A 21,999-nucleotide genomic window follows, 5' to 3' on the forward strand; every position below is an offset into this window, starting at 1 on the left:
TCAGATTACTTTAAAAAGGAAGCAATCATATTTGATTAGTTCTGATTAGCAAACATAATTTATATAGGGTGTCCAAGAAAGTATGGGTACGACTTTACCATACTGTCATTTCGAGACTAATGTATTTAAAAATCTTATTTTCACACATTTTATTCTTTTACGTATCAAGAGAAGATTTTGAATTTTGTATTACATTTATGGAAGCTCCTATAATCAGTTTTGCACAAATCGCGTTATATCTGAGGGACTTTGTTGTATGAAATTTGTGATGGCTTATAAAATACCCACGATAAAAATCTGAAAAATATTAAAATATACACTTATTATATTGGAAATTATAAACAGCTGTGGTCGATTTAAAAGAGTCCAAATTAAGTCCTTGTACATCTGTTAAAACATATAAAAATAAGTAAATTTGAAATTTATTATATTTCTTTATATTGAACGTACTTGAAAAGCTATGATTTCATGAAGTTATCTTAAGTGAAGAGAAAAAATAACCATTTTAAAGAATTTTACCTATTTTTCAAATTTCTTTTAGCAATGCCAAATCGAATTTTAAACAGAAATTCTTGTGAAACGTCTTAGATATAATGTACATGAACTCATCACATCGGAGGATTCTGATAAAACCATTCATTTCTATTTAAGTTCCAACAAAGCACAGAAGTAGGGTCAGTGCTGGCTGGATAAGAATTGATTTTCTAGAATAAAAAATTTCAATTTAAAAGTTTATTTATTCAAACAAAGTTTTCGCAGGCAGCGTTTAAAATACCCCACGAAAAAAAACATCAAAAATATAAAATTATTTAATTGCTTTAAAAAATATTGTGATCCTCGTTTTCAAAGTCGTGCCCATACTTTCTAGTACACCCTATATACAAATGTTCATGCAAAACATTTGTATAGATCTAAGAAAATTGTATACCATAGATCATGAACCAGTCTACTATGGAAGTACTAGAAATCCAGTAGCAACTATGTTTACACTTGTCTTGTTATAGCAATAGCAGACAAATGTTTGGCGTACTAGTCGACGTGGGCTAATGCTGCATAGATTGTTTAAGTTTACTTCCCAAGTGGAAGCACGTTTCTCGAAAATAATGGTATGTGGTGTGCTCAATATGCAGCCAAAACATAAATTAACTCAAGTAGCTTCGAAATAATAAAACATCTGCCTAAAATCTCATAGTTTCAGGCCGTAATTCTTTCTGTTATGCGCTCAGTATTTTTTTTTCTCAATTTTGCCTGTGATTAATCATATTGGAATCATTAATTCAAATATTTCTTTTAGAAATCTCTCGGAGATTTTTACAGGAATTCCTCCAAAAGCTCTCCAATATACACACAGAAGCTACAATTCCAAGAATTGTTTCACGTGTTTTTACATTTACAATAGTTAAATAATTCCTTCTGCTCTATTTCTAAACAGATTGCTTAGCAAATTTGTTCAAATTTTCTTTCTTTTCTTTCCTGAGATGAGCCAACCAGGAACTGAAAATTTTCTAAAAAAATAATAATAATGATCTCAACACAAGCTACACTAGCTAATTATAAGAACGTGTCTTAGAAAATAAGGGCATGATTTTGCCATACTGCCATTTATAGACTTATGCAGATAAAAATCTGATTTTCACATATATGGTTCTACACTAGCAACGTTACGTCAGCTGATTGATATGCAACGGAATTGCAAAAAATAATATCGGTGTCGATAGAATTATGGATTAGACTATCGTTTATTTTGATGAAAATTTTATGTTGTGGAAATGTTCTACAAATGTTTTAGAACAATCGATTTGGAGCAACTTTGCCGAAGAACTCAAATTTCTATCTCTTATGGTTTGTGAATTATATTTTTTTTTAATCAAATAGGTTAGGGTGGTACTGAATAATCAGTTTTTTCTTGATAACTTTGTATACGATAATTTCTCGCAAAAACATTGTTCCGAGCTCTTTTAGAACTTTTGATTACGCAACTTCAGCTTCAGCAAATAATTTTCCTACCCATAACTCCTTAGAATCCACTTACTATGATCGATCTTATATCAATGCATGTATATTCAATTTTAAATGACTTTACGTACAGTTATTTCGGTTTTTCCGGTAAATCTCTTTTTTTGCTTTATTTTCCATATAAATTTAGGTTTATGGTGAATATGTCTTGAAGCTATTATCTATTAAATTATCTATTATAAATTAAACTATTATCTTGATTATTTATTAATACTTTGTATGAAACACTTTCAGAACATTCAATTCTGCACATTTTTGCTGAAGGCACCAAAGAACTCACTCATTATTTTGGGTTTTGTGCAACGTAAGAACTATATCACAATCACACGACGCGACGCGAGACAGGACACAACACTTATGGTTCTTACAAACGTTAAAAGGACATATAAATTACCTTTTTTACGACCGGTTTCGGGCTTGATGCTCATCATTTTTTGGCAAAAAGTTGCGCAATCAAATATTCTAAATGTGCTCAAAACAAAGCTTTTGTGAGAAATTATCATATAAAAAGGTATCAAGAAAAAACTGATTTATCAGTACCACCCTAACTTATTTGTTTAAAAAAATCATAAGTCGCGAACCATAAGAGATATAAATTTGGGTTCTTCGGCAAAGTTGCTTCAAATCAGTTGTGCTAAAACATTGTAGAACATTGTGTAGGCCTAAATGCCCCAGAAAAAAAGTTTATATTCTGATCTCGTAATCCATGTGGGCCACCCTAATGTCACATTACTGAAAAAAATGTTTGAAAAATATGGAGAAACTTCGCCGAAGACACCATGTATCTAAAATTGACGGTTTAAGCGCAATCATTTTTGTCTTCCTAGATACGGCTTTGGGATCAATTTGTAATGGGGATTAGGCTCTGTGGTTCTCGTTCAACGGTCTATCAAGTACGGATACACGTCTCGAGTGGCGTACAGAGAAAAAAGGGGGAAACGACTTTGTACCACGACACTTTTAATTGGCTTGGGGTACAAGTCCGATGTCCTCGGGAACAATCTCATGGTATTACTTCAAGGGGCTAAGGGCTTGTTGGGGCCTCTACGCCATTTCGTCACCTCTGGCTCTATTCGCTCTGGCTGCGATTTGTCTCTGCTCCGTCACTTACCTGGGCCATGTGAGACTTTTTATGATAGATGCTCCTGTGCTTGTTGATTCTCTGGACTTTACTGCAATACTCGTCATGCTCTTGCTATTCCGATTGATGGATGTTTTAAGGTACGCAGGCGCCCCGACGACCCAAAGCCGGCGATTCGTCGTGATCGATACTACTCGGCGTAGTTCCCGACGGTGAAGTTAGCCTACTACGATGGAGAGTTCTCCGACGGAGGAATATCTCCCGAAACTGGTAACGTTACGCGTTGTTCTTATTTTGTTATTGGCCGGTACAGTGCCGAAGTCGGGCCAGCGGTTTCGGAGTTCATTGACGCTCCGCCAACTCAAGCAGATGATTCGGAGGATCTAGCCTACTCCTACTCGATGATGGTCGGTATGTTGCCGAGGTAAGTCCTGCGATTCCGATGTAGGAAGGCTTCCGGTTCGCAGCTGCCCCGAATACCCATCAGAGACGGAGGATCTAGCCTACTCCGATCGTGGCCCACCGTCATTTGGTGTTCTCGCCATTTCTTTTGCAGTGGCGACATTATATGCGTTATCGCTGTGTTCACCGCGTGAAACGTCCTTAAGTGTTGACGCATTTTCTGCACGATGTTGTCGGGGCTTAAATATCCGTCGCTGCTTCCCAGAATTCCGTTCCGCACTTCTGCGAATCATGGACAGTCAAAAACTACTATGACGTTCATTGCCCTCTCGGACCTTTCGCATGCGTAATCAATAGAGTGATGCAAATTTTAAAATTTTGGCTCCTCTATGTATAAACGACTTATATCATGGTAAATAGCGTCCTCCCAAAGTTTGAAATGATTCCGAAGAAATTTGACTGTGCACACGCCATTTGAAGTTTATATAGAGAGAACAATGCAAAACGCCAAACTTTTGTGTTCAGCCCTTTATCTCTTCGTCACAATCTTTTATGGAAAAGCGAACAAACTCTTCTTATGTTAAATACTTTCAGCTGCAACTTTGCAGAAGACCACATTTTGATTGGACGTCAAGATAAATTGCTATTCATTATCATAAACTGAGTTTACATTTTGCATGGTTAAGAAACTACTCGGCAGGAAACAGTGGTGCTCCTGGCGGGTAGTATAGATCAAAGTAATCCAGGCTGGTGTGGCAGCGGACTACCATCAAAAGCTTGACGAGCGGATTAGCGAAATCGACAAAAGCGTCAACCTCAGCGATCTGTGGGAGTCAGTCCACGGAGCGGTGAGCACAGTAGCGCGAGAAGTGGTAGGTACTGCTCAACGAAGACCAAGGAGCGGTTGGTTCGACGAGGAGTGCCAGAGAATGACGAACGAGAAGAACTTGGTTAGAAGCCGGATGCTGGTGTCTGGTACCCGTCAGAGCAGAGAGCGGTACAAGCAAGCAAGGGCAACCGAAAAACGGATCCATCGCAGAATGAAAAAGGAGCATGAAGAGGCAGTAATTGCTCAGGTGCAAGAAGCTATGGAACAGAACAACATGCGACGGTTCTACGAGTCCGTAAATGGTGTGCGAAGAAAACAGCGCTGTCTCCCGCCATATACAACGACCGCGAAGGAAACTTGCTGACGGCCGTCAGGTGGAAAGAATACTTCGAGTCATTGTTGAACGGAGATAATGGAAGTGGATCTGGTAGCAGAATCCAAATCGATGACGATGGACAGGCTGTGGAACTTCCAACGCTAGATGAGCTAAAGAAAGCTATCAATGGCCTGAAGAACAACAAGGCTGCTGGGAAGGACGAGCTCCTGGCCGAACTTCTCAAACACGGAAGTGAGCAGCTGCATGAACTGCTTCACCGTATCATTTCGAGGATATGGGAGGAAGAACAAATGCCTACTAGTTGGTTGTACAAGAAAGGGCATCGACTGGAGTGCGCCATTCACCGAGGGATAACACTCCTTAATTCAACAGATTGAGGGGTCTACTTATAAGTCGAGTCGATCAAAATGACTCGACTAGAGTCACTGTCGACCGAAAAAATCACTCGACTCAGCTCTGTCACTCGAGATTTTCGACAGTTGTCACTCTATGTGACTGGATTACTATGGGAGTCGACGGGTGACATCTGAAATATGCATGCTTGCTTTGATCGACAATGAATACAGACGAGTCACATGAATCTGCTCGATTTATAAAATAGGCCCCTGAGACCGTATGAGAAGTTCTTTGTCGGCGAATACCAAGCTGGTTTTCGAGAGGGCCGATCAACGACGGATCAAATGTTTACCCTGCGTCAAATCCTAGATAAATTCCGGGAGTACAACTTGCAGACTCATCATCCGTTTGTAGATTTCAAAGCAGCGTACAATTCTGTGAAGAGAAACGATGTCCAAACATGGCGGCGAAGCTGATTAGACTGATTCGTGCAACGCTTGATGGATCGAAATCAAGTGTGCGGGTGGTGGACGAGATTTCATCATCGTTCGTAACCTTAGATGGATTGAAACAGGGTGACGCTCTTTCTAACTTGCTGTTTAACATAGCGCTCGAAGGTGCTATCAGGAGGGCCGGTATGCAGAGAAGCGGTACCATTATCACACGTTCTCATATGCTCCTTGGCTTTGCGGACGATATCGACATTATCGGGAATGACCGTCGGGCAGTGGAAGAGGCGTTCGTGCCTTTCAAGAGGGAGACAGCGAGGATCGGGCTCACGATCAACACCACAAAAACGAAGTACATGATAGCTGGTGGTCAACGTGGGTCCGAACGTGTTAGTTGTAGCGAAATGGTGCTAGGTGGTGAAAAGTTTGAAGTGGTGGAAGAATTTGTGTATGATGTTACCCGCGAGGTGAAAAGGCATATTGCAGCTGCAAGTCGGGCTATCTTCGGGCTCCGTAACCATTTGATGTCCCGTAGCCTGCAAACGAAAACAAAACTCGCGTTATACAAGACACTGATCCTTCCGGTTGTCCTATATGGCCATGAATCATGGACATTGAAGGAAGTCGACCGGAGAGCTTTCGGGGTGTTTGAACGTAAAGTGCTGCGAACAATACTCGGCGGTAAACTAGAAAACGGGATCTGGCGGCGTCGCATGAATCACGAGTTGTACCAAGTGTATGAGGAGGTGGATATTGTCAAGCGCATAAAACAGGCCGCGTTGGGCTGGCCACGTTGCACGTATGCCGGAAGAACGACAAGCAACAGACAACCCGGACGAGGCCGCCGACTTCGTGGTAGACTGCGCACACGATGGCTTTTTGCGGTTTAGGAGGACTTGAGAGCACTTAACGTTCAGGGCGACTGGAAGCGATTGGCCCAGGATCGAGCCCAGTGGAGAAGGCTCATCCATTCGGCGCAGATTCATCGAATTGTAGCCCATCAAGTATCAAGTAAGTTATCCAGGCTACTATGTTCTACAGCAAAAAGCAGTGTTGCTCTGAAAGTAATTGAATGATCAGCTCAGCATGATTCAGACTTTGTTATCAATGATAACAAATTATCCTTACGTCCCATGAAAATGTGGTCTTCGGCAAAGTTGTAGTTGGGATGATTTCACATGAGAAGAGTTTGTTCACTTTTCCATAGATTATTATTTCGAGCAGTTAGAGAACTGAACACAAAAGGTTTGCTTTTTCCATATTAGTTTCCATGTAAACTTCAAATGGCGTGTGCACAACCATTTTTTTCCAAATCACTTTGGAAGATTTTTTTTTTCTTAATTGACACCGTTTAAGCATAGGGGAGCAAAAATTTCAAAATTTGCATTCACTCTAAATCAACGTAGCTGTTGAAATTCAGCCGATTGTCGATCATTACTCCCAGGTGCTTCAATACGCACTTCGGTTCAATTACATACCTTCCGTCGATGACCTCCATCTACTGATTTGCCTTGCAGTTGCTGACTAGCAGTACCTCTGTTTTGTGGTGAACTATCTGCAGTTTGGCTCCGCTCACCCAGCCCCCTCGATTACGTCAATTGTTTTCATCACTGACATCTCCACTTCCTCCAGCGTCTCGCCCATCACCGTTAGTGACATATCATCTGCAAAACCAACAATATTCACCTTTCAGCTGCGTTCCAAAGAGTTGGACCGAGAATGAAACCTTGAGGGACGCCCGCTGACACTGCCCTTCTGACTTCTGCCCTTCATTTGTTTCGTACACAAGGGGCTGCTCTGAAAGTATCTCTTCAGGTTCTTGCACAGATGTCGGGAACCTGCATTATGAGCAGTGTTGTGGCGATGGCCTCCTAGCTGGCACTGTTGAATGCGTTTTTCACATCTATCGTGATCACGACGCAGTGTCGATCTCCTCTTCGTTTCTGCTTCGACGCCTTTTCAGCACACTTGAGTACTGCTCGAATTGCGTCTACCGTCGATAAGCTTTTGCGGAATCCAAACTGCATTTGTCTCAAACCCGCGTTCTCGCTCCGTACACTTCGTCAGCCTGTTTGGGATGATTCTTTCCAGGAGTTTTCCGAGCGTATCAAGCAGGCAAATTGGCCTAAACGAGGCTTGATCTCCCAGTGGCTTCCCTGGCTCTGGCAACAGTACCAGTTTCTGGATCTTCCATATTCTTGGAAAGTTACCTTCGTGAAGGCACTTCTGCAACACTTTCCTGAACATGTCCGGATATGCCAGGATGGCAGCTTTCAGCGTTACGTTCAGTATTCCATCTGGACAAAGGACTTTCTTCGATTTTAGTCGCTTTGCCGCTTCTATAAGCTCGTCGTTAGACGCTTGCCGTTCCTCAGTTATTGCTTCTGCGTCTTCATCGTACGGCGTTGGTGGCCAAGACGGTGGATCGTGCTTCGGAAAGAGACCCTCCACGATTAACTTCAGCTTGTCTGGGCACTAGCCTGGGGCACGGTTATATGAAAAATTTAGATTCTCGCTCCAGTTTACTTTTTGGATTGCATTTATTGCCCATAAAAGCATAACTGTCCCATATGGATTTTCGAACCAACACTTTTTTACATCGCAACATTCATCTTTCACTACATCTAAAAGGCATATAAAAATTTACACACTTTGTTTGAAAATGTTGTGGGAAAATATGAAGCTTGTGCTGTCCCATATTGATAAATAAAGGCAGTCTCTATATAAACTTTCAACCCAAATAGCAACTGCAAAACGCAAATTTTGTTCAAGTTTTTATTTTTAGCTTAGTCTTAGAAGCATAATGAGTTTTTTTGTGCGGTGGTGCTTAATGAATATGCCATGCAGAAATGTACTACGAAATTATGAACATTTGTATGAGAAGACAAACGTCAAACTTTGAGCGCTATTTTTTCAATGCCTACTTTTTTTCATATGGGACAGTTATGCCTTTATAGGCAGTTTAGGTCCCATAATAACTGTGCAAAATTTCAGCTTGATCGGTGAAACTATATTTTAGCGCCAGCTGTTCAAAGTTGCAATCCAAAAAGAGAACTGGAGCGAGAATCTTAATTTTGTCCCACACTACTGGGCACCTTTTCGAGTGTCACAAATATCAAACTACAGAGGATTGTCAAAATAACTGGGATAGGTAAAAATTTGGTCAATTTCGGAACGCTGTAACTTTGTCAAATGTCGACCGATTTTAATTCTTTAAGAAGTACCGTTTTGTCTCAAATTCCGAACAGACCCATATTCCGAACACTCGGTTTTTGTATGGCGATTTGGTTGAAATATTTCGCTGAAATATGTCATCAAATTACAAGGAAATTGCAGTCTATTACAATTCAATTTTAACGTCTCCAATATATTTTATACCGCGGGAGTAGTGATGACTTTCTAGTTTGAAACCAGTAGAACAAGCTCAGATACATTTATTTGCGAAATTATTCATTTGAATACGATTTATTCGTGCTGTTCGGAATTTGAATCAAGGTGTTCGGAATATGAGACAGAATGAACACAGTGTTCGGGATTTGAATCAAAATATTGTTCCATACTTTTACGTAAAAACAATGTTAAATGTTGTGGAGAAATTAAAATGTTCACGAATATGAGCTAATTTATGCCAACCAGATGCATTTGAAGTCACTGTTGGCCTTAAGTGTTCGGAATATGAGTCAAAACGGTAAGTGGGTAAACTAATGTAGTTTTGAGGTGTACCTACAAAGATGAACTATGACTACCGGATACTCAGGATTTTCTGGAAGCATGTCTTATGCAGCAAAATTGTGACGTGTTTTTAGCCATTACCCCGAATAGGTCATTACCCCGAATAGTATGAGATGCAGTGCATTATATTGTTTAGCGGGCAGAAAATATTGACCATACTGTTATAAAATATGGACCATTCATATATGCGTGTCTAATGTTAATTTAATGGTGCGTAAAATACGTCGGTAAAATTTTCATCGTACATTTTCCCTTCTTTCATATGTCAGCTATTCTTTCGGAATATCATGTTGGCAACTATCTTCTTCTTCTTTTTTTCTGAGACACAATTATCTAAACTTTTGGATAGACAACAAATTTTCTAGACTTTTAGATTTGGTCGCTCAAATATAACGCGATTTGTGCAAAACTGATAAGCTTCCAGAAATGTAACACCACCAACAAACAGGTAGCGAAAAAATCACTCAAAGTTCAAAATCTGCTCTTAATAACTGTAAAAATAAAATGTGTGACAATCAGATTTTTATCTGCACTAGTCTTGAAATGGTCGTGCCCATACTTTCTGGGACACCCTATAGGTCATCAAAGTGGTACAAAATAGTCTTATAATATAATTGAAACCTGAGAGAGACTCGCGAAGAGCAAAAATATCAACGTCATATGCAGCCCAGATTTCGCTGTCACGAGACTTCAAATGCAGCCCGCCGGTTTTATAACTGAAAAAGTGAAAAGTATTGTATTCAAAATAAACTGTTATTGAAAACCTCAGTCGGTGGTGCAGTTTTTTCCAAAGTTACTGATAAATCTAAACTCAAGATTAGTTATTTCTAATATCTACTACGAATGCTGGCATGAAATTGCACTCAAAAGGATATTTATGATTCGGTGTGATGCAAACGCAATCATTTTTTGCTGAGAGGTTAATGTGAGGGTTTGAACTGCTTGCGCATGATTCGTATAAACACAAAGTGGAATAAGAAAAAACTCAGCAACCACAGAAAAAGAAGACCGACTTCGCGAGTCTCGTATCAGACTGAAACCATGAATTATATGTTTAATTCAATCCAGCGAGTACGCTAAATAGGCCTTGAACTTTGACATGAGACTTACAGTGGGATTTCGTTTTTGGCAACAAAGCGAAATTTTCAGTTGTCAATACTATACATTAGTTATACAGTTGCCAATACTATACATTCAAATTTGAGAGCGCCAATATATTTTTACTCAGGTGGGATAATACTCATTTCAAGGAAAACGTCTAAATGTCTGTTACATGTTATCTTGTAGCAGGTGACAAGGTCCTGAAGACCAGAGCAATATTAAAATACAGTAGCTAGGTGTTTCGCCATCAAAGTTTTACTTGAACGAAGTATGGCTGGCACTACTTTTCGTTCACTGCCGTTTCACAAACGTTTCACACGGTATTTCACTCACGTTTTGTAACGTATCGAGCTAAATATTTTTTCGCTTGGTCAACACCAGCGGGTAACAAATTAATCAAATTAGTCAGCGTAATAGATACTTTTGAAAAATCAGATTTAGCTCGGTTTCTATATGCATTCACCTTCAACAAATTGTTTATGTGTAAGAATACTTACATTGAGTTTTTCTCAAATATTTTCAAAAGTTTTATTTTATAATTGCTTTTATATACCTAGTGTTAAAACTAACATATCGAAAAGTACACGTGTTAACATTTTTGTGCCAATCAATATTGATAAATGCATTCCTTACAGAAACCAGGAAATCCGAGATGCCATTCTATCGCTGGTGCACTCCTACAATCTTTTGGACAACAAATTGGAACGACACGAGCAACGGGAGCGGTCATTGGGCGAACAAGTTAAAAAGGGTCTGATTACGCTGCAGAAGAACCAACGGATATTCGATCCACTCAAGGGTACTATCACAAGACTGGAGGAAAGAGTCAGTAGTATCGAGACGGCACTCCTTAGCGTAAGTACTCGAGCTATGGCCGGCCACTCTCTAGTCCAAGGCGCACACACACACTTGAGATTGGAGATTTATCTTCTGGGGAGAAGTGCTAATGTAAACCTTTTAATTTACAGCAAGATGAAAAGAACACGATGCAGCAGATGAAGTTGAGCGAAACTCTGGAGGGCGTGCTCCGCTGGTTGAGCGACAATGCACACGCGCTCGAGACAAGGGCCCATGTGGAATCGCGACCGGATGAGGAAACGGAGGGCATCGGAGGAAAGATTGAGGAGCTTACCGAAAGTATTAGAGAATTGCGACGGGAGATGGCCGAGCTTAAGTCAGATAGAGATTCTATTGAGGTATGTATGCTTCAACGAATGGGTTCTATGAAGAGTTACATTGTGTGCGAGTGTTATTGAACTTTGATTAGTCGATACTTTTTTATATAATTTCAATGATCAACTCCAAACATGGTTCAAATTTTTACGCATACCTGTAACCACGATTTTATCAAACTTAAATTTATGTATTTTTTTTTCGTAGGACTTTAGTTGGGAGCCGGTTCCTATTCTTGGCAATTTTGATTCACTTCGGCAGTAGGGTTTATTGAAAGCTACAGAGCTCTTATTTGGCAACAATATGCGCCGTACGGAAGCGCTTCTTATTGCAAAGTTTCAGACAGTTCGGACGATAAAAACTCCCCATGCCAAAGTGAATCGTGGTAGTGCCCAAGTGGTTCTGCACCCTACATGGTCTAATCTTTCGGAAAATCCTAGCTTCAGAATATTCTATCAGTGAAAAATTGAAATATTTGGGTTTTAATATTTTATATGAATAAAGTCCTAGGTAGACGACTCATCAAACAGGGTATGAGGATACCTTTCATGATTCTTTGACTTTAAATTTCTTTAAAACCCCTAAAACAATGCAAACAAGATTTGATAAAATCTAGAATCGAAAATTTCATCACTTATAAATGAGGGTTCATGTGGCGTATGGCATTACGGAGCCGAATAAATTTCGAAATTATTTTTATATGTCAACATTGTAGCTACCGTAATCCGGGGTATCATTGATCAGCGGGGTAACATTGATCGGAATGACTCATCTCGTAATAAGTTGGTATCATCATTTATTGATGAAACATTTCCAAAGCATGGATGTTGCTTCTCTTTCTTATATTTATGAGCTATTAAAAATTAAGATTTTTTGCAAAAATTGCGTTAGCTTTATGCGTAAATTTGTCAAGTTTGCGAAACAATGATATCAATGGTTAAGAATGACACTACCGAAGATTCATGTCTCCACATAAGTTCTGCAAGCGATATGAGCAAGAAAAATGCGGTTCTCACTAAAACTGGGATCGCCAAAACGATTCCGCTGTCAAAACTTTTATAAGTATGTTCAATTAGGAAACATTAACGAATTACTGTTAAGAATGTAGAATTCCCTTAGGAAATTGCCTACCTTTAGGCGTATTCCGCTGTTTGAGGTGATTTTAATTTAAAAATAACTCCAAAAGTAAATGAAATGTAAGCGTTTGAACATTATATTCGGCTTCAGGGGCCATGATTTAAGTAAGTAACAACATTTTCAATTTACCGAACGTTTTTTACATGGATGATCAATGTTACCCCATATCAGCTAAATGAAAAAAATCACATTAAACATTTTTGTAAATATGCTTAAATCTTTCAAAAGACAAAATACAGTATATAGTCACAAGCTATGGGTGGCAGTACTTGTTTTAAAAATATAAAACTCAGAACATTTGCATTTTTGAATTAAACAATTAACAAATATCCTAAAAACTGATCAATGTTACCCCGGATTACGGTACCGTAAAATCGGGTGTAATTGATCAGAAGGGTGAAATTGATCATCGTATCACACGATTTTATTTATTCCTAATGGAGCACAAATATCAATGTAAACTACAGTAAATGAACGTTTTTTATCGTAACTATTGACGAATTGTGTGTCGTGAAGTTTTTTGTGTTAAACAATGTTTATTACCATAAAAATAATGTAAAATTTCAAAATCATGTACGGTGCAGTATTGACAAACATCTATGACCTTCTATTTCTAAGCAAGGATTTGAACATGGTATAAACCTGAAATTTTGTTAGGATGCTTAATATGTATCCTCAAACCAGATTTCATCACCAAAACTCGTACCAATTAGCTTATGGTGACACGTTTTGGAATCAACTTCTAAGATTGCATTGAAACTTCAAAAGGCACAAATCTCGCGAAGAAAGCATCCAACAACAGTGAACTTTTTATTTTGGCTTTGTGCACTAGCAGGAAGCTTAAAAATAAGAATATCAGAAACGTTTGCAAACTATTTCTCCAGTTTAGTGCCTTTGAAAACGTGAGTAGGGGCACAAGTCGGCCATTGTGACGGCCATCTTTGGATTCCGAGATGTTTCATCTTATATGGTTGAAATAATTGAATTTCTGTTAGATATCATTGAATTCCTTAGGAAATTGCATACATTTAGGCGTTTTCCGCATTGTTCCTGAAATTTAACTATTCATTATTTACAGTGAGAGGCAAAATAAAGTGCCCACCTTACCAGTTTTCGAATTTCTCTCGTTGATTTGGTTCAAATTAAAGTTAACACACCTAAATCTTTTGTGATATTTTATTTTTGATGTTCTTTTAAAGTTGCACTTACGAAATTTTGATTAAAAAAGAATTTTACTTAAAGAAAAAGAAAATCAATTTGTATTGAAAAAAAAGTAGTGACAAAAATAAGTGCCCACTTCCTTCTTGGCCCCAGAAAAGATGATTTAAGAAAAATAAAAAGCAATTTAATAGTTAATGTGTCCTCCTTTGGCCTTAAGGACTTGCTGGAGGCTCTTCGGCATGCTTTTCACCAGGTTTTGTAGGTGTTGTGGATCTAGTTCTTCCCAGGCGCGCTCCAAGGCTTCAAAATAATTATTTTTGTTGGTAACACCAGTTTTTTCAACCCTAGCATCGAGAATCGCCCACAAATTCTCGATGGGGTTGAGGTCTGGGCTTTGTGGAGGCCATTCCAGCGGTTTAATCCGACAAGACCGGAAGAAAGACTTGGTCTTCTTTCCAGTATGCTTCGGGTCGTTGTTCTAGAGAAATATGAATTTCTCTTCAAGGCCCGTCTGGATCAGCGAAACCTCCAGATTTTCCAGCAAGATGTTAATGTAGGAATCTGCCGTCATTATTCCGTCGATTTTCACGACGCTTCCTACTCCACTCCATGAAAAACACCCCCAGACCATCACATTTCATCACATCACACTTCCATGCGTCACCGTTCCTTGGATGTGGCGCTCCTGAAGCTCGAGCTGTCTAACCGAGAGCGGCGGGCTCGTGTGTGATGCAGAGCACCACATCCAAGGAACGGTGAAGCATGGAGGAGGAAATGTGATGGTCTGGGGGTGTTTTTCATGGAGTGGAGTAGAAAACCTCGTGAAAATCGACGGAATAATGATGGCAGATTCCTACATTAACATCTTGCTGGAAAATCTGGAGGTTTCGCTGATCCAGACGGGCCTTGAAGAGAAATTCATATTTCTCTAGAACAACGACCCGAAGCATACTGGAAAGAAGACCAAGTCTTTTTTCCGGTCTTGTCGGATTAAACCGCTGGAATGGCCTCCACAAAGCCCAGACCTCAACCCCATCGAGAATTTGTGGGCGATTCTCGATGCCAGGGTTGAAAAAACTGGTGTTACCAACAAAAATAATTATTTTTGAAGCCTTGGAGCGCGCCTGGGAAGAACTAGATCCACAACACCTACAAAACCTGGTGAAAAGCATGCCGAAGAGCCTCCAGCAAGTCCTTAAGGCCAAAGGAGGACACATTAACTATTAAATTGCTTTTTATTTTTCTTAAATCATCTTTTCTGGGGCCAAGAAGGAAGTGGGCACTTATTTTTGTCACTACTTTTTTTTCAATACAAATTGATTTTCTTTTTCTTTAAGTAAAATTCTTTTTTTTATCAAAATTTCGTAAGTGCAACTTTAAAAGAACATCAAAAATAAAATATCACAAAAGATTTAGGTGTGTTAACTTTAATTTGAACCAAATCAATGAGAGAAATTCGAAAACTGGTAAGGTGGGCACTTTATTTTGCCTCTCACTGTATATAAATATTGCATTGTTAAGAATTTGACAAGCATATTCGGATTCAGAGATCTCAAATTTATCATGTAGAGTTGTTTTTGAAAACTAAAATAATGCCATTGAGAATTGATCAATTTCACCCCGAAATGAGATCACCTGATTTTTTGTTTTAGAGATATTTGTTTACACTAAAATGACATTTGTTAGAAAATTTCGGTACATGAGTCGATGAGGCTCACCTTCACGGAAAAAAATCGGTTGCCGGATTCATGAACAAAAAGTCATCAATTCATAAAATTTTATGTTTCATGATATCATGATTAAAAGTCATGAAATCGTGAAGTATTATGCAAGAATTTGTATGCTCAGGCCGCACAATGGGTAGATCGCTGTTTTCGACGGCCAAAACCTCTAGTACTCTAGTTATGCATCCTAGAGGTTTGGTGTCTTCGACAAAGTGTTTTGGAATAACTTGTACTATATTTTGACACATTCAGATTTGATCTAGATAAGTGAAATCTGATCTAGATCAGTTTTATCTTTTGATAGGAGCGTCCTAGCAACAAACTTTCTTCTGCAAAGTTGTTCATTGAGGCATTTTTGACATTTTTTCGGAAGACACTTACACTCTATCACTGACGTGGATTACGATATATGACAATTTAGTAAAAACAGTCAAAAAATCGATTTTGACCATTTTTTCATACAAAAAAATGTTAAAAATTATTTTGTCATCAAGTATCAAAGGCTTAACTATAACAAAGTAAATTTACATCATTTACTAGCAAAATTTTCAGATTTGAGTATGTTTTTGATAAAAACAGTCTAAAAATAGTGTTTTACAAAATCCAGGATAACTCATGAAGCGGCAGATGGCGGCAGCTAATTTTTTGAATACGACTAGTCAAGAACATAAGTTTCATTGTCCCGAAGAAAGAAAAGTGGGGGCCACGTGGGACTTTTTTGTTGTGGTGGTTTGAAAACTTGATGAAAATATGTTAAAAAAGGCTTATATTTGAGAAACTTTTCTTGAATTTATATTTCTCAAATGTATTTCTAAAACATATTGCATGTTGACGAAGTGATTTGTAAAAGTCATCACCAAACTGGTATCGTATAATATGGCTTTTATTAAACACAATACTATTACTCTAATAAAAATCAAAGGATAGATAGATAGGCAGATACACATATAAGACAAAATATCTTGAATTCCGTTTAAAAGTTTATTGGAATACCAGTTTAGAGATGACTTCTTCAAAACACTTCGTCAACATGCAATATGTTTCAGAAATACATTTGAGAAATATAAATTCATGAAAAGTTTCACAAATATAAGCATTTTTTAACATATTTTCATCAAATTTTCAAACCACAACAACAAAAAAGTCCCACGTGGCCCCCAAGTTTTTTTTCTTCGGGACAATGAAACTTATGTTCTTGACTAGTCGTATACAAAAAAATTAGCTGCCGCCATCTGCCGCTTCATGAGTTATCCTGGATTTTGTAAAACACTATTTTTAGACTGTTTTTATCAAAACATAATTAAATCTGAAAATTTTGCTAGTAAATGATGTAAATTTACTTTGTTATAGTTAAGCCTTTGATACTTGATGACAATATATTTTTTAACATTTTTTGTATGAAAAAATGGTCAAAATCGATTTTTTGACTGTTTTTACTAAATTGTCATATATCGTAATCCACGTCAGTGATAGAGTGTAAGTGTCTTCCGAAAAAATGTCAAAAATGCCACAATGAACACATTTGCAGAAGAAAGTTTTTTGCTAGGACGCTCCTATCAAAAGATAAAACTGATCTAGACCAGTTTTCATTTATCTAGAACAAATCTGAAAGTGTCAAAATATAGTACAAGTTATTCCAAAACACTTTGTCGAAGACACCAAACCTCTAGGGTGCATATCTAGAGTACTAGTGGTTTGGCCGTCGAAAACAGCGATCTGCCCCAGTGTGGGCCGTTACACAAATCTAACTGTCACTTTCTTCATCTTAGTCAACGCATCTCATGGCGATTGGTGATTTTTTTTCTAGTAGTTTTGTTTTTGAAAAAGTTTAAATTGAAGACACTGCTTTTTTGATCGACACTGCCATCGTATAGATGACATTCTTGGCGATATTTCCGTAAGTTCCCACATTGTGTCACGACACAATCAATCTGCCGGAGCTGTTAGATGTTCCAAAATATACTTACAAGCCTTCATCCTGATTTTGCAGAACCGGGCAATGTTTGACTTTGAGCGAAGATTTCGCTTCACAAACTAGTCGGCGATTTTGACTGTTCGGATGTGATGCCTTCCCTATGTCCTATAGTAGAGCAGCTTAGTAGACCTTTCGTCAAATCAATTGATGTTCGAAACAATATTTTGCGTACAAACCAAACCACTGAATGTTCGCGTTCCTGCTTAAGATTTGGCACTCGTTAGGTTGACATTTCTGGAATGTGTTCGCGGTTTATTACGAAACTAACGGCGCAAAAGTCGCAACGGTTTTAATTTTTCATTTCATTTGTTTACCAATAGCAAATATAAACTGGGAGCTAAATTGACGTATAATGTTCCGTTTTCATGAAATTAGTTCATGATTCAGGGATTCTGCTTCATGATTTCATGACTCAACTTTCCACTTTTCAGCACCAAAATCGGAATCATAAATGAAAGCCATCTAAATACATGAATAGTGCTTATGTTTTCATGAACTTTGTTCATGATATCAGATCCTGCTTCATGATTTCATGACCGAAATTGCCACTTTTCGTATCAAAAATTGGAATCATAAATGACAGATGACTAAATCCATGAATAGTGCTTATGTTTCCATGAATTTTATTCATGGTTCCAGCATACATGCTTCATGATTTGAGGATTCCAGCTGACATTTTTCTTCGTTTTAAATTGAAAACGTAACGTACAGCCGGCGTTACGGTAAAATGCTTCATGATTTCATGACTTTTGGTCATGGTGTATTTTCATAACAAGAAAACACACTTTCCTCCCGAAATCATGACTCATTCTCCTTATTTCGAGTGCCGCATTTTTATCCGTGTTCGTACTTGTTTTTCTGCATTTAGTTGTTTGGCATTGTTAACATTATAGAAAACAGACAACAAAAACCGTGAAAAATGTTCAATTTCACCCGAAATTACGGTTTTTATGATAGTTTTGGGAATAACTGTTCTTGAAGTTTCTACCCAGGTAAAAGGCTCAATAGAATCTTAAATAGATAACAATTATTAAACCATTTCTTAGGCATTTGGTTGCATCATCAACATTCTGTTGAATAAGTTGAAATTCCTAAATTACGAAAGGAGGACCTATTAATCAATTGCAACGATACCAACTAGAGAAATAAGCGAACTTTATTGACACTCAGCTACACGTTTGTGATTTACTGCACATAACGACATTTGTTTTGCATAAGATGGTGCACAGTGATCACCCATGCAAGTTTTTATTTCAATTTAATATTTCAGATTTCTTACAAACAATCTAAGAGTAGAGGAAAAGCACTATTATTTGACCCACTAGAATTCTAAATTCAATAAAAAAAAGTGTAGTAGAATTCTGTGCCAATTTTTGGATTTACATACAAAAGAGGCCAAAAACCGTATGAATGGGTCGAAAATTGGTGCTCTTCCTCTAACATCATACATGCCTAAGGATAGAGCAAAATCTAGAATGCCGTGAAAAGTGTACTGTGATCTGTCAAACTTGGGTACCTTTTGCAGTACCGTTTTGACTCATATTTCGAACACTTGTTGCCTTTAAATGCATCTGGTGGACCTAAATTAGCTGATATTTGTGAAAATTTTGAATTCTTCGTAAAATCTAACTGTTAGATGTTGAGTGTGCCGATAAAAATGTTTATCTAATCTTATTTAGTATTGTGTTTTACGTAAAAATATGCAACAACAGTGTGATTCAAATGTCGAACACTGTGTTCATGCTGTCTCATATTCCGAACACCTTGATTCAAATTCCAAATAGCACGGATTAATCGTATTCAACTGAATAATTTCGCAAATAAATTTATCTGAGCTAGTTACACACTGACCTTAAACTAGAGATCATCACTACTCCCGAGGTATAAAATAGATTGAAAGATGATTAAATCGAATTGAAATTGACTGCAATTTACTGATAATTTGATGACATATTTCACCGAAACATTTCAACCACATCGCCATACAAAAACCGAGTGTTCGGAATATGAGTCTGTTCGGAATTTGAGACAAAACGGTACCAAGGGACTATATGAAGTACTAGAAGTGGTAATCATTCTAAATCCGACTGCTACTTCATCTAATTTCACCACCAAAGATGCAGCAGGACTTCGAATTATGAGCCTTGCTTTTTTTAACACTTTTTTCCCTGTCGGATTTTCATCAACTCATTCGCTTTATTAATCCATATGCTTTCGTTTCATCATGCAAAACAATAGGTCTGAATAATTTTTAAACAAAAGCCGACCACATTTCTATTTTGTGCCCTTCCTCCGCTCTCATCGTGGTCCCACGCTGTTCTGGCCGGTTCTCGCTTCGTGCCATTACGCCAAGCCTGTAATGAATTGGTACGAAGCGAAGGGCGTTAATGTGGTCCCGAAGGAGGCGAACCCGCCAAATACACCAGAACTTCGTACGATCGAAAAGTTTTGGGCGATGTTGGAGAAGAAGTTGAAGAAAAACGGTAAATTTTTTCAAAACCGATGAAGCTTTGAAGAAAAACTGGGAGAAATTGTGTAAGAGAGATGGGCAAAGCCTCGCCCAAGGTCTCATGAGCAGTGCTAAGAGAAATGTACGAGCATTCAGCCTGGGGTAGGAAATTCAATAAATAAATTATGCCAAAACATAGCTCATATATAGTAATTTAATCCCTGAACATTTGAGAAGCATCCGATTTAAAATAAATTTTTGGTGATCTTTTTTGTGTGTCAAAGCATGACCCTACAAAGTGGCCGGCTATATGGTGTGGAAATGGAGAGGTAGGAAATGCCGAAGGTCGTCAGATCTCCAAGGATGAGCTAATAGCCTCGGTGAAAGCGCTAAAGTTGAACAAGGGCCTGTGTTCGGACGGAAGCCCCAACGTGGCACTTAAAGCAGCCAGCGGTCCTTGCCGGTCTGTATCCAGATGTGGTAAGGAAGGTTATGCAGAAATGCCTGGACGAATTTCAATTTCCTGAAATATGGAAAATTCAGAAACTTGAACTGTTGCCGAAGCAAGGAAAACTGTCCAGGGATATAGGATCATATAGGCCTATATGCACAGAGAGCGAAAACGGACTATCAGAAGGCAGTTTAGATTCCGGAAAGGAAGGTCAACTTGACGGTGGATGCTATTTGGACGGTGTTGGAGAGGATCGAGAAAGCATTGAAACAAAAGTGTAGAGGGGATCGTTAATGTGCCGTGGTCACGATAGATGTGAAGAACGCATTCAACAACGCCAGCTGGGAGACCACTCATTTTGAAGAGTTACTTCCAAAACCGAGTGCTGAGGTATGAAACCGACGCTGGCCCGAAGGAGTAAGGAATAACGACTGGAGTTCCACAAGGTTCCATACTGGGTTCAACGCTGTGGAATGCGATGTATGTACGACGGAGTCCTATCGCTGGAGCTACCCAAGGGGGTCCAGATCGTCAGCTTTGCCAATTACGTCGTCCAAACGGTAATAGTCAGACGCAGGATGAAGTAGAAAAGCTAGCAATGAAGGCGATTATTCTGGTCGAAGATTGGATGGAGTGAGTCAAGCTGAAGCTAGCCTATCAAAAAACGTAGGTGCTACTAGTTAGCAACTGCAAAGCAGTCATGCACGGTGATATAACTGTCGGGGGGCATGTCATAGCATCATAACATTCAGCGAACGCTGAAATACCTGGACGTAATGTCAGACGATCGGCTGAACTTCAACAATCATGTCGATTTATGCATGTGAGAAGGAAGCGATGCCGAGCGATGCGCTCACAAGAATTATGTTCAACATATGTGGTCATAGACGCAGTAAGAGTCGTCTTCTGGCTGGCACTGCAACATCGCCATCCTGGGGCGCGGCGCTACAGATCAAGCAGAATCGGGATAGGTTAAACAGCGCGTTCCCGAGGAGGAACAAATAATAACTTATGCATACCATATTTTGGTATCATACCAGACTTAGGTATTGTTCAGTTATCAATACCTCATTTTGGTATTATAATGGTATTTGAAAAAAATGTTTAAAACAATTAAAAATTTCACTTTTATATGAAATTCCATCAAGTATTATTTAGGTATTACAATACCTGATATAAGTATCAGCTTGGTATTTGTAGAATATGCAGAAGGTATTATTTGAGGTATTTTACCTTTTATGCAGCATTCATACCTCATTCAGGTTGTAAGTATTGAAAATTATCTGGTATGGAATACCTCAATTTGGTATTCAGTATTTATTTTCTTCTGCTCGGGTTCCGACTCATCAGTTCGCGAGTGGTGAGCGCGTACAAAACTATATCGTCGGAGGCGGCATACGTAATCGCTGGGATGATCCCTATCTGCATCATCTTGTCCGAAGACATCGACTGCTATCAGCGAAGATAAACCAGGCAGGCGGGGAAGTTGGCAATAAATCGCTCGATGGCTAAGTGGCAGCAAGAATTGGATGCCTCCGAGAATGGAAGGTGGACCCACAGCACAGTGGTTCGATCTAGAACAAATGTCGGCCAAAACCTCAAACTCTCTTTAATATTGCTGAAATCATATAAGGTACCGCGGGGCA

The 21,999-nt window shown here is 38.7% G+C and overlaps 1 protein-coding gene across 3 annotated transcripts in view; it reads left to right on the forward strand.

Moving 5' to 3' along the window:
• The window catches only part of LOC5572647, a 42,274-nt gene that overhangs the window by 13,167 nt on the left and 7,108 nt on the right, over positions 1-21,999 (forward strand). For all 3 annotated transcript variants that reach the window (XM_001654096.2, XM_021845117.1, XM_021845118.1), the window contains 2 exons: positions 10,919-11,138; positions 11,252-11,479. In XM_001654096.2, the coding sequence (XP_001654146.2) occupies positions 10,919-11,138; positions 11,252-11,479 (448 nt within the window). The remainder of the gene's footprint in view (positions 1-10,918; positions 11,139-11,251; positions 11,480-21,999) is intronic.

The sequence above is a fragment of the Aedes aegypti genome, chromosome 2, assembly GCF_002204515.2.
Source record: "Aedes aegypti strain LVP_AGWG chromosome 2, AaegL5.0 Primary Assembly, whole genome shotgun sequence".
Classification (NCBI taxonomy): domain Eukaryota; kingdom Metazoa; phylum Arthropoda; class Insecta; order Diptera; family Culicidae; genus Aedes; species Aedes aegypti.